The 13,963-nt window shown below is 38.0% G+C and overlaps 1 protein-coding gene across 3 annotated transcripts in view; it reads left to right on the top strand.

Moving 5' to 3' along the window:
• Positions 1-13,963, top strand: part of LOC124596376 (putative ATP-dependent RNA helicase TDRD12) — a 470,123-nt gene that overhangs the window by 317,806 nt on the left and 138,354 nt on the right. For 2 of the 3 annotated variants that reach the window (XM_047135489.1, XM_047135491.1), the window contains one exon: positions 11,392-11,536. In XM_047135489.1, the coding sequence (XP_046991445.1) occupies positions 11,392-11,536 (145 nt within the window). The remainder of the gene's footprint in view (positions 1-11,391; positions 11,537-13,963) is intronic. The other variant, XM_047135490.1, reaches the window with a different exon arrangement.

Here is a 13,963-nt window from a genome sequence, read left to right as displayed (position 1 = left end):
AAATTTAAATAATCAGCTTGATACTGTCAAAGTTAATGTTTAATCAGATCACATTGATTGTCTTGGCATATTTTCCTGATGATCAGCTTGCAGATGACAAGTTCCATTATATCACAGAACCAGTTAATAACGTACAGAGGCTGAAAAAAGTATTTTGCCTAAGGGTTTGGAGGGGGAGGGAAGGAAATCTTTCTGAATATAGGCTGCTAATATTGTGTAACTATACTCTTGTATTACTCAAAGTTAACTGACCAGATGGACATTATGCAAGACTTCATCCATTTAACTGTACTCTACTGTAGCTCAGCAGTGGCTGATTGTGCTGTTGTCCACTGCATCTGTTTAAAAGAGTCCTGTAGGAAGGGTTCTATAAAATCATAAAATACGAAGATATTACATACTCAGTCAAGACATAAAAAATGTGAGTAATGTATACACTTGGCAGTGAAGTGATTTCATTTAACTCAAAATCATATTACACTTCAATTAAAACAGCTTTGTGATAGAAATTTGAGTTAGTCAATTTGTAGAGGCCCGCCACCAGCCAATCTTACTTCTCTCTCAAGCATCACATGCTACCTGTGTTGCCTGTTTTGTAGGTACATGCAGAGTTTGTCTAACATGGCTGGCTGCATGCCAGCAACATTGTCCTCTGTCTCTGCAGTCTGTCAGCCACAAAGTTATTTTATTGAAGCTATAATACCAAGTTCTGTTTCCTGGAGCAGATTTTTAGAATCACTGTTTTCTTCCTGTTTTCTAGCAAAGCTTGTCAAGCTTTTTATAGAAACTCAGATTTTATGTTTTGTATATTTCATTGACTAACATATTACAAAGTTTAGGTGTACTCCAGAATGAAATTTTCTCTCTGCAGCAAAGTGTGCACTGATATGAAATTTCCTGACAAATTAAAACTGTATGCAGGGCTGAGATTTGGAACTTGGGACCTTTGCCTTTCACTGGCAAGTGCTCTACCATCTTAGCTACCCAAGCATGACTTATGACCCATCCCCACAGCTTAAATTCCACCAGTACCTTGTCTTCTATCTTCCAAACTTCACAGAAGCTCTCCTGCAGACCTTGCAGAACTAGCACTCCTGGAAGAAAGACTATTGCAGAGACATGGCTTAGCCATAGCCTGTGGGATGTTTCCAGAATGAAATTTTCACTCTACAGTGGAGTGTGTGCTAATATGAAACTTCCTGGCAGATTAAAACTTTGTGACGGACCGAGATTCGAACTTGGGACATTTGCCTTTTGCCTTTTGCATGCAAGTGCTCTACCATCTGAGCTACCCAAGCATGATTCACGACCCGTCTCCACAGTTTTAATTCCGCCAGTACCTCGTTCTTTTCATTCTGCAAACAGTCCCCAGGCTGTGCCTAAGCCATGTCTCCACAATGTCTTTTTTCCAGGAGTGCTAGTTCTGCAAGGTCTGCAGGAGAGCTTCTGTGAAGTTTGGATGTTATAAGATGAGGTGCTGGCGAGCTGTGGGACGGGTTGTGAGTCATGCTTGGATAGCTCAGATGGTAAATCACTCACCCGTGAAAGGCAAAGGACCCGAGTTCGATTCTCGGTCCAGCACGCAGTTTTAATCTGCCAGGAAGTTTAGGTACACTACTTCTTTTCACTATGCCTTTTAGAAGGGACAGATGGAAAAAATAAGGGATCTGTTTACAATTTCAAAGGTAATCCCATAACTGTTCATACATTTATCCCACTGTGAGACAAAACTGTGAGTGCGTTTATGGAAAAATGTTTGCAGTTGATTGTGGAACCGTGGTTGTGATGAGGCGTGCACCTCTTCATGTGAAGCAAATCGTCTGTCTTCAGGGCTCAAAAAGGAAATGGCATGGGGAGTGATTGGGATTCTATAGAGGATGTGTTAGGGCTTCCTAGCGAAACATCTGTAATGTACTTGAAACAACTTTGGCAGCATGTGAGTGGACACTATTCTGCAGCAGAACGATGCTGTCTGTCAACATTCTTGGGTGTTTTGACTAAATGGCGTGCTTCTGTTTTTGCAAAGAGTCCACATACTGCAGTGTGTTAATTGTCGTGCTGAGTTCCAGAAAGTCAATGATCAGCGGGCCCTTGCAATCAAAGGAAAAGGTCATCATGACTTTCCTGGAACCTGCATGCCTGTTGTTTTGACTACGCTGCAGAAGTTTCCCTGGGAAAACCTGAAAACCTTACATGTCTTTCATACAGTCCCGATATCTCCCCATGCAATTTCCATATTTTTGGAGCCCTGAAGAGAATATTGTGGCTGTTGGTTGGCTACAGACAAAGAGGTGCATGCGTGGGTACAAACATAGACCTGTAGACAACCACAAACATTTCTCCATGAGGGCACTGACTGTCTTTTCTCTCTGTGGGATTAATGTGTTAACGTTATGGTGATTACTTTTTAAATAATAAGCAGTTTACTCTTTTTTCCACAGTACCAGATTGGGTTGATGGAGGAGATAGAGAAGATCCAAAGAAGAGCGGCACGTTTCGTCACAGGGTATTTGGTAACCGTGATAGCGTTATGGAGATGTTTAGCAAACTCAAGTGGCAGACTCTGCAAGAGAGGCGCTCTGCATCACGGTGTAGCTTGCTGTCCAGGTTTCGAGAGGGTGCATTTCTGGATGAGGTATCGAATATATTGCTTCCCCCTACTTATATCTCCTGAGGAGATCATGAATGTAAAATTAGAGAGATTCAAGCGCGTACGGAGGCTTTCAGACAGTCGTTCTTCCCGCGAACCATACGCGACTGGAACAGAAAAGGGAGGTAATGACCGTGGCACGTAAAGTGCCCTCCGCCACACACCGTTGGGTGGCTTGCGGACCGTTGGGTGGCTTGCGGAGTATAAATGTAGATGTAGATGTAGATGTTTCATTTTCATTTGGCTGCCACTTATATCCCATCTAGTATGGGATCTGCTTGTTTGGGATTTGGTAAATCTTATTTTATTATTTAACCTTGCAGCTGGGTGTCTTTCCTGACACCTCAGTCATCAAAATACCTAAAGGGAGGGCAGTCTTGTACACTATCTGTCTGTGAATCGTCTAAACTTTGTGCCATGTGTTTTCATATTTTATCCCTTAATTGGTATCATACATCTGTGAGATGGCTGTCAAGCTTTCTGGTGGACATCCCTGCCCTTTCCGGGGTCGTTGTGCATTTTCCCTCCATGTCCCTTTAAGCTGTGGTGCTGGCTACTTGCTGTGAAGATGGGGTGCCAGTAGCACTTCTGACCTTCAGTAAATGCACAAATTTATAGTAAAGTTGATGTGACGGCTCTCAGAGTATGATACCAGTTGCAGGATTCTTATTTATCGGATGTATTTACTAACATTTCATGTCTATTGTGATAATTATTGTGCAATATAGTATGGTTGTTAATGACAGTGCCTCATAATTAATACGTACAATATGGAACCTCCGTCAGGTCTATCTCATAATTCAAAACAGCCTGAACAGACTGATTATACCCAATGAGTTCTGAGAGTAAATAAACCAAACTTCAAAATGTCTTTGGAAGAAATGATTTGGTTGGAATCAGATGTGAAAAAAGTATGGGGTCTCCTTTTTAATCATGATGTTTTGGATGAGATTCTACAGTGGTCAAAAGATAAAATTGGTAAAACAAAAGTTATCTAAAAAAAAACATATCTTTTGCACATGATATTGATGTTCCTTGTATTCATAGCAACTTCCAAATATTGCGATCAATCCACAGATCATCTCTTCTCACTTAGTGGAACCAGACATATTATTTTTCACAGCATTATATGAAAACATTTTTGTTTGTATCAACAGCTCTTCAGAGCACAAAGGAAAAAAGGTGTAACTGCTGCAATGTCAAACTTTTTTAAAAGATTGATTGTGAACTGTCAGCAGTATTACTCTCCAGGCAGTGCTATGCGTATTGATAAAATTCTTGTGCCTTTCCGTGGTCAGAATAGATTTCAGATGCACCTGTCAAGAAAATCAGCAAAATATAGATTAAAAATGGTGTATATGACAGACACCAGGAACCAGTACCCATATGATGCCTGTACTGTGATCTCCAAAAATTGTGGAAGCTAACATAAAAATGTAAATTCATCGTAGAAATTTTCCAGCAATTTTGTTTCTATTCCTGATTCTTGGTCTTTTAAGAAACAGTGGCGTAGTGTAGAATTAATAACAAGAGGTTTTATTTGTTGATTTTGAGAAAAGTAGGAAAGTCCACTTTTTCAGAACATAACTTGCATATTTTCAGTATTTTCCTATTAATAATTATTTTGCTTTCATATGTTTGAAAATACAAGTTGTAACTAGTTGCTGTTAATAAACAATTAATAAGTAAAGACAGTATTGTATAAATCAACAGCAAACTTCTAAAGTCTGACAGACTCCACAATACCAATTATGTTACAAAGTTATACAATACTAGTTAAGCATTAACTGTTTTTTTATCATATTCTCTGATGTGGAATTTGGGGACCAGCCCAGCATTTGAATTCCTTAAACAAACAATAATTAGGGGCATCAGATCTTTAAGTGCACATGGTACTTATGAATTTTCAGTTATGAATATTGCCTTAAAGAAAATGTTTCTATACAAAATGTCAATAGTGTTATCATCAGCCTCATGTACATTATATTCTCAACAATAAGATTTATAAAATTGCAGCTTAACAAAGAATTTAGAAATTTTAAGTACATGTAGTATACGTGCAAGCTGTGTGAAAAGGAAGAAAATACTTATGTTGGGAATGGTTTTAGAGCAAGTGGAACTGTTTGACCTCACTTCGTTTCAATGTGTGAGTACACATACAGATATGTTACTAACAGATGAATAAGAGGACAGTGGTTAAAACACTGACATTGTTTGTGGCAGGAGTTTGTTTCAAATATGATACAACCAGGAGCTGTTTTCAAATACCATTCAGCCAACTTGTTTTAAGCTATATGTGGTTTCTTAAAACACATTTACTGAATGCTGGTACACCCTCTTTAATGATTTCCCAGTTCTTACTCATTCTTGTTCAACTGAGATAGTGCTCCATCTCTGATAATCTTGGTGATGGAAAGCTGTTGTTGATGTGACACTGGATGGAAATTTCAATCTAAAGAGGAAATTAAGATAAAATTGTTTTTCAGCATTGATTTCCCTACAATACATAGTGTTTCTGGAGCAGACGAAGTGGAGACATATTAAGAAATTCTCTTTGTGATCAGACGTTCTTTGTTATGTTCAGATCCTCTGTAATCGTATTTGTAACTGAGAGACAAGATGTCCCAGAATGACTAGAACATGCTCTCCAACTAGAATAGCAAGTAAAGATGTTCTCATTCTGGAGAAGGCCATATGTTATTTCAAGATGATGAAATAGGTAATATCATCTAAAAAGGCTCTTGTATAATCATACAATGCCTCTTTCCTTGTGTGCAAGTACAACCTCACGAGAAAGCACAACCTCATGAGTACAAAACCATATACACAAAAATTAACAAACAGAATGTACTGTTCAAAAGTATGCTTTCATGTCCATATGTTACCTCATTATTCAAGTAGTCTGTTATGCATCCACCCCCAAACTTTATTGCAAAGAAAGGTAACATAAAGAAAAAACACAGAGCTAGCTGTGGTTAAAACAGTACCTAAATAACGGGATTACTGTAAGTGAGAATACGAAATGATAATGACTTTTGTTCACAAAAATTCAGAAAAATATTGCAGCAAGATCTTTATATTCTGCTTGTGAAACTGAGAACTTGTATCTCTAATCAACACACTATTATACACACTGCAATTTTTGCAGTGATCAGGCTGACAATAACATTTTCTTATCTGGCAACAAATATACAAGTTTGAGATATTTATTTCGCATTTACAAACAAAGCAGGTAAGTGATTATTTATGAAACTGTGAAACATTTCAGGGATGTTCGTAATGGTTATGTAAATATTAGTTGGTTTACGTTACATCATTTGTATTTCATTTTATAAAAATAATAATTTATACAACTTTGCTCAGTAACGATTATAGATCAAAGTCCTTGAATGCTGAAAATTCAAAAACATCATTGTTCCTAGAATGCACCACAGCAGAGGTTGTGTTTTCCAAATGTATATTTACATTATCAGTGTCCTCATCAGTTTCTAGTAATTTGTTGAGAATCTCCACCTGTGCCATGTTTTTCAGTTGTTTAGGTGGCTGACTCATTAGTTTATGTACTATTAAGTTTCCAAAGTAAGAAGTTTTGTCAGCAGTTTTCATATGCAGTTTTTGTAAATATGTAGCCTACTTCCTTCTCTGTTTTCCTACTTCAAGACTTATCACATTCTGTACAGTAATATGACCATAGGCTTTGTACCACATTTTTATTTCTATCAAGTCAAGCCCATGCTTAGTACTGAGGGTACTGAAATATTTATTCAAATAAATTTTAAAAGTGGAGTTCCACATGACTTCTCTTTGTGTGCAATCATCTGTAAATTTCAGCATGCTTTCTTTAAAGTTTAGAGACATCATTGCACATAAATCACCTGGAAGCACAAGCACAACACAGTACACAACAGAACACACAGGTGTACCAGCTGATAAACTGTACGGGAGATTCCTACCCAACCTAGGAAGCAGTGTGCTATGACACATGCTCATCATTTCCAGCAAATGGATGCATGAAGTTGAAGAGGAAAAGAACGATATGCAGATGCACTTATATGGAGATTCAATGAGTAACATTGCATCTTCTCTTGCAAGTTGCTACTTCATTCTTCATCTACATCCACATCCATACTCTACAAACCACTGTGAAGCCTACAGCCATTATTAGGGCTTTTACCCATTTCATTCATTTATGGGGAACGGGAAGTAGGAATACTTTTAAGCACCTGTGTGATTTCTGTAATTAATTTGATCTTGACTTTGTAATTAATTTGATCTTGTCTTTGTAATTAATTTGATCTTGTCTTTGTGGTTATTGTGAGAGCAATACATAAGAGGTTGTAATATATTCCTGGATTCATCACTTAAAATTGTTTCCCTTTCGCAGGATAGTTTGTATCTATCTTCAAATGTTTGCCACTTCATTTTCTCCAGAATCTCTGTGATGTATTCCCATGTGTCACACAGACTTGTGACCACCCATGTCGCTCTTCTCTGTATATATTCAATATTCCCTGTTAGTCCTATTTGGTACAATTCTCTCACACTGTAACAATATTCTAGGATGGGTCACAGGAGTGTTTTGTAAGCACTCTCCTCTGTAGGCTGATTGCATTTACCCGGTGTTTATCAATGAAATGAAGTCTGTTACCTGCTTTACCTATGGCTGAGTCTATGTGATCATGACATTTCATATCACTACAAAGTTGTTCACCTGAGTGTTTGTATTAGTTGACCTCTTCCACCCATGACTCACTGATTTTGTAGTCTTTGGATACTACATTTTTGTGAAGTGTAAAGTTTGACTGTCTGGATATTTAAAGCAAGTTGCCAAACTGTGCACCACTTTGAATCTTCTCAAGACTTGATGGTATTCGTTCAACTTTTCTGTGACAGTGCTTTATTTTAGATAACTGATGATCTGTGAAAACTCCGAGGTTAGTATAAATATTGTCTGCAAGGTCATTAATGTACAACATGAACAGCAAGAGTCCCAGCACATTTCTCCAGGGCATACCTGAAGTTACGTCTACATCTGTCGACGATTCTCCATCCAAGAAACCTATTGTGTCCTCCCACCAATGAAACCTCAACCCAGTCATACATGTCACTTGAGACACCATACTATTGTAATTTTGATAGTAAGTTTAGGTGTATTACTGAGTCGAATGCTTTCTAGAAGTCAAGAGATACTGCACGTTCCTGACTGCCTTGGTCCACGTGGTTGATGTTTTCAGAATCCATGATGGTTGGCATGAGAGAGGTCATTCTGTTTGAGATACCTCTTTATATTTGAACTCAGAAAATGTTCTGAGATTCCACAACACACAGATGTCATGGATACTGGATATAGACTAAATTTAGTGTGACCTAAATCGTACACATTGTGTACTTTTTATCCCTCATTTAAAGATTTCAACTTGAGAACTACTTTGCTTATTGTCCCATTCTGGTTTCAAACAGAAGATTTTTACCAACTGAATCAAGAAATTTACAAGGTATGTTTCAACCTTGTAAACAGCATACCTAACCAAAGATTGGATTAATATAGCTTGAAATTTGCAATGCAGCATTAAATAGGGAAGTTATAAGATGAAAGCTCACTGTTTGTCTTTCAGTTTACATTGCTTTAAACTAAAATAGATTAAGTTTCAACATTGAAAGGATTAATCTTTACTGATGCTTCTGATTGTTGCAAGTGTAGGTCATACCACCTATGTGGTTTTATACACAGTGAAGAGTGCCAATTACTGCACTGTAATTATGGTGTACAGTTGGATTTATGACTTTTTATTTAATTGTATTTTCTTTTTACCCTAAAATATTTGAAATATCATCATCATCATCATCATCAGCCAATTCAATCATTAGATGATGTGGACTCTTCGAGTCGTGGATTCAGGTAGGCTTTCAGAAGTCTTCTCCAAGTGGGACGGTCTTGGGCAGTTCTCTGCCAGGTGTTACCAGCGATCTTCTTGATGTCTTTGTCCCATCTGTCTGGTGGTCTTCCTCTAGGCCTCCGGTGCTCTCTCGGACTCCACTCCAGTACTAACTTCGTCCATCTGTTGTCTTTTCTTCTTGCGACGTGGCCAGCCCATTGCCATTCCAAGGAACCTACTCTCTCTAAGATGTCATTAACCTTCGTCACAGACCGGATGTCATCTGCCCTTTTCCTGTCCTTTCTTGTATAGCCCAGCATTGATCTCTCCATGGCTCTCTGTGCTGTCCTAAGTTTCCCTTTTGTGAATGAGTTCAGTGTCCATGTCTCGCATCCGTACGTCATCACAGGAAGAATGCATTGATCAAATACTGCTTTCTTCAGATTTACTGGCATTTTTGATCTGAATACTTTTGAATTCTTCCCAAATGCTTGCCAGCCAAGCTTGATGCGTCGATAGATTTCTGGTCTTATGTCTCCCTTCATATTTATAATCTGGCCAAGGTAGACATATTCACTGACCTCTTCTAGTAGACTGTCCTTGACTTTCACATCTCCAGCTGGGACCCATTTGTTGGATATTACTTTTGTTTTGGAAAGGTTCATGTTCAAGCCAACCAGCTGACATTCCGATGCAAGATCTGTAACTAAGTTTTGGAGCTCTGCGAAGTCTTTGGCCAGTAAGGCAATATCATCAGCAAATCTCAAGTTGGTAAGCCTTCTTCCATTAATTCTAATTCCCTTACCTTCCCAGCTCAGCTTTGACATAGCCATTTCCAATACAGCAGAGAAACAGTTTTGGGGAGATGGGATCGCCTTGCTTGACACCACTCATGATGCGGAATTCTTGAGTTGATTCGCCGATGTTAACATAAGCTGAAGAATTCTCGTAGATTTTCCTGAGCACTTCAATGTATGCTGCTCCCACTCCTTGCTCACTCAAAGCTTGGAGGACAGCTACGTGGCTAACGGAGTCAAATGCCTTTTCAAAGTCAACAAAGGCAATGCAGAGAGGCAGTTGGTATTCATTCGCTCTGCTTATCACTTCACTAACGGTCAGAATGTGGTCAATAGTGCTAAAATTGCTTCGGAATCCAGCTTGTTCTATAGGTTGGGCTGAGTCTAGGGTGGAACTAATTCGGTTTAACAAGATCTTTGTAAAAATTTTGTACAAAATTGAGAGCAAGCTGATAGGACGGTAGTTTTTAATATTGTGAATACTTCCTTTCTTGTGTATCAAAATAATCAAAATAATCTTAGCCTTGTTCCACGATAGTGGGATTGAAGCATAGTGCAGGCAGGAAGTAAATACTTTTGCCAAGTGATTTATTGTTACCTCTCCTGCCAGTTTGAGGATGTCAACGCTGAGCTCATCATCACCTGGCACTGTTCCCTTCTTCATGCTATCTAGAGCACACTTGACTTCCGATGGGAGTATATCTGGAACACTAGATATATCATTTAAATTAGATACACTCAAATTTTCCCCTGGATTGCTATACAAATTGCTATAAAAGTCTCTGATGAACTTCAAAACTGCCTCCTTTTCAGTGATTCGACTTTCATTTCCATCGGGTGCGATAATCTGCTTTTTACCTATTGTGAGTTTGCGTTTGGCTGACTTTAAACTTGTCTTGTTCTCCAAGCTTGCTCGTAAAGTGTCTTCAGTGAATTTCTGTATGTCAGTTTTCATTTCTCTTCGCACTGCCTTACATAGTTCGGAATACGCCACCATGTCACGATTGGTTTGGATTTTCATTTCTCTCCTCTGTTGTAAAAGGATTTCAGTTTTGGCACTGAATTTCTTTGGTTGTTTATTTTTTTGGCATAGGCCACCGACTTCTTGTGCACTTGAAACAATCATTTCCGCCAAATCACAATCTTTAGTTACATGGAACTTGCTTTGGAGGACTTTGAAATATATGGTGATGTAAATCTGAACTAAGAATCAGAACAAGATGTTAGATAGCGAAGTCTAATGGGTCATAGAAAATAACAATAAAAACAAGTTTAATGAACATGATGTAATTCCAGCAAACTTGTGCAAAGTCACTGGAAAAATGTGGTGAAAGTGTTGCAATCAATATGTCAAACTAAATGGGTCAAGATTGGGGAATGAGTATTAAAGGCTGTATATTTCACCTTATTTATGCAGTCTATATGCAGAGTATAGTAAGAGAACTGATGGGTGTAAAATAGCTGAGATAATATAAATAACCTTAGATATCCAGATGATACCATATTGATGGTAGAAAGTGAGGAATAGTTAAAGATTCTCATACTGAAAGTTAAAGAAGAAAGTGCAGTGGTTGGGCTTGTACTGAATGTCAAAGGGAATAAGAAAACGAGTATTACAGTAACTGAAACCAGTTTGCTCCAAGTTACGCATAATACTGGAACAAAAACTGATCTACTTCAGGTGTATACGATTCCCTGACATGCTTTTTCAGGCAGCAGTACACACACACACACACACACACACACACACACACACACACACACACACTCTTCAGACATAGTAGGACAGGAAGGAAATACAATCAAGTAAAAAGTTATAAATACCGCAGTAGACCAGTACACATTGCCAGGCCAAGACTGCAATTCTGTAGTCAAGCTGTAGAACTGCAGTCCCAGCATTGTGTAGTCAGTTGGCATAGTGTACTCGACAGATGTGTGTGTGCTGTAACTCAAAAAAGAATTTGTCCAAAAGATAGCAAATTGTCAGAGATATTTTAACAAGCCTTATTAGTTAAGAATAGAGATAAATTTTATGATTTTTGCCTGCTAATGACTTGATTGTTTTTAGAAGCTCAGCAGTGCCAAAATGAAAAGGAGGGTAGTCTGGAACCCCAATGGGCATTTCTTTCAGAGCAAGACAACACTGAAATTGCATTCTTTACTGCTGATAGCCCTAGTCAGTTCTTCATAAGAAATGCCAAATGGGAAGAAAGGTGAGTAAATGTAGTTCCAAATTACAATGTGTGTGTGTGTGTGTGTGTGTGTGTGTGTGTGTGTGTGTGTGTTTTGCATCAGACAGAGGTAATTTTGTTCTTCTTAACCAAAATTTTCATGTGCTAAAAATTGTTTCTGATGTAACATAAAAGGCACTTTTGGCTAAAACATAAAATTGCTGCTGCGAGGGATTAGCCGAGCGGTCTAAGGCGCTGCAGTCATAGACTGTGCGGCTGGTTCCGGCGGAGGTTCGAGTCCTCCCTCGGGCATGGGTGTGTGTGTTTGTCCTTAGGATAATTTAGGTTAAGTAGTGTGTAAGCTTAGGGACTGATGACCTTAGCAGTTAAGTCCCATAAGATTTCACACACATTTGAACATTTGAACATAAAATTGCTTGAAAGTATGTTTGCCTCTCTACACCACATTTTACTTGTACAAGGGCTGTCCAGAAAGTATCAAGAGTTTTATTTATAAAATCAGTGTTTATTTAGATACAGCTGTTTTGTCACTAGTCACCCTGAAATAGTCCCCTTCAGCTTCTACACGTCACTCCCAGCGCTGCTGCCCAGGGGCGCCGACTTATAAAAAATATTGGGGGGGGGGGGGCATACTGGGGTCTTGTGCCGGGAAATTTTTTAAATATTAGATGAAAAATAGTGAGTTTTAAAGTTTTTTTAAGCATTTTAGAGTCATATGATGAACATTAGAATCCCGGAAACTGGACTCTCGCTAACTCAACACTCTGGGAAACTCGACAAGCCTGACACATTTTTTGACTTTCAAAAAAGAAACAAAACATAAACACACACGGTATTTTCATAAAAAGATAATTTAATTTACAGTAATAATCATGCTTATAGACTATTACAGAGCAGTGAATATATAGCTCTGAAAAGACTGAAATTATATTTAAATAAATCCTAAACTATCATTAAAAGAACAAAACATAAAATATTGCTGTCGCAACAGTAATAGCACTTTGAGTAAGGCTCAAGGTTCATTAAATAAAAACAGTATCTCAAAGTTAATGCTTTAATACAGTTAATAAAGTTAATACAGTATGCCAAATACTTTCAGTCAAAAAGTATGTAAATAGAGGGTTTTTTGGGTCTTACACCTTAAAAATATTTATGTATTTGAAAATAGCTAATACAATAGTATAGTAATACAGTAATAAACTAGTACTAATATTTTCAAACTGAAAATTTAACATTATGTATGTATTTAATTCTCTATTTTATAAAGATTTTTAATATTGCCCTAAATGCCATTATTAGGGCTAGAGTGTCTTTAGAAAGGTGCAAATGCTGACCGTCTGACTGGATTACTGAATATGAAGTCATTGATGACTGGTTAGATATCCGATTCATCCAAAACATGTCGGTGGGCATGAAGAACAGCCAAGTTGTTCAATTGCTTCTGTCCTATTGTTGATCGGAGATATGACTTCAGGCATCTAAGGGCGCTAAATGACCATTCTGCTGTTTTTGTCGCGATTTGAGCTACTTGGAGAAGCTTAATGCACTTCACTACTTCACATAACATTTCTCCAACTGCAGGCTCTTGTGTAATGTACTTTCTTACATCACACATGTTTCTTAAGACCAGATGTTTTTTATTAGCAATATTGGCTAACATATTCATATTCAAGTGTCAGCGCAGTCTCTCAATGTCTAGGTCATTTTTGGAAAACTCAGTTGATTTTTTACAAATTTGTTTCACCTCTGTTTACTAAAAGCAAACACCTTTGTTCAACTGCATTGACCTGTGTGTGTCCAGTTGAAGCAAAGCACTCAGTAATGCAAATTGAACAGTTTCACAAACTTCAATGTAAATAGCTTTGTAGTATTCCTTTGGGGTTTTGAAAGTGTGCTGTGAGCTGGCTTTGTTGTTTTCATATTTCTTTGGTATACTTCAATTCCAAGGAAGCGAAGGATCATCAACTTGTGATGGATTTTCTTTTAAACAAAATTCCCAAAAGTGTTCAAAACTATCATGCTTTCCATTCAATATGCAAATCAAGCCCTCATATATTTTTTCCAGGTCAGCAATAATTAGATGAGGGCATTGAATTTTTTCATTAACATCCGCTACTGGGATCCATTGCATGGCAATAAAGGCGTAAAAAGAAATAAGTCTTGAATTGTACCATTGACTCAAGGTAGCCTGCACATTTGTAACCTGCCTCTGTTTTGTCCTCTGCAAAAAATGTTTCAAATATCTGTAGAAGGTCTTCAAAGTTCTTCAATATTCTCAAGATACTAGAAGTTTACATAGTCCATCGAGTCGGGCACAGGGGTCGTTGACCAGCGTGGTCGTATGCTTCTGTAAAGTCCCATCCTTTTGTTGGATTTCCTTACGGTGTTTATTAAGTCATTGGTTAAAGCCATACTACCCCTCATAGATGTAAGATGGTGGAGACTGTC

This window comes from Schistocerca americana, chromosome 2 (assembly GCF_021461395.2).
Source record: "Schistocerca americana isolate TAMUIC-IGC-003095 chromosome 2, iqSchAmer2.1, whole genome shotgun sequence".
Lineage (NCBI taxonomy): Eukaryota > Metazoa > Arthropoda > Insecta > Orthoptera > Acrididae > Schistocerca > Schistocerca americana.
Note: the sequence above shows the minus strand (reverse complement) of the source record. Positions and strands in the feature narration are given on the sequence as shown.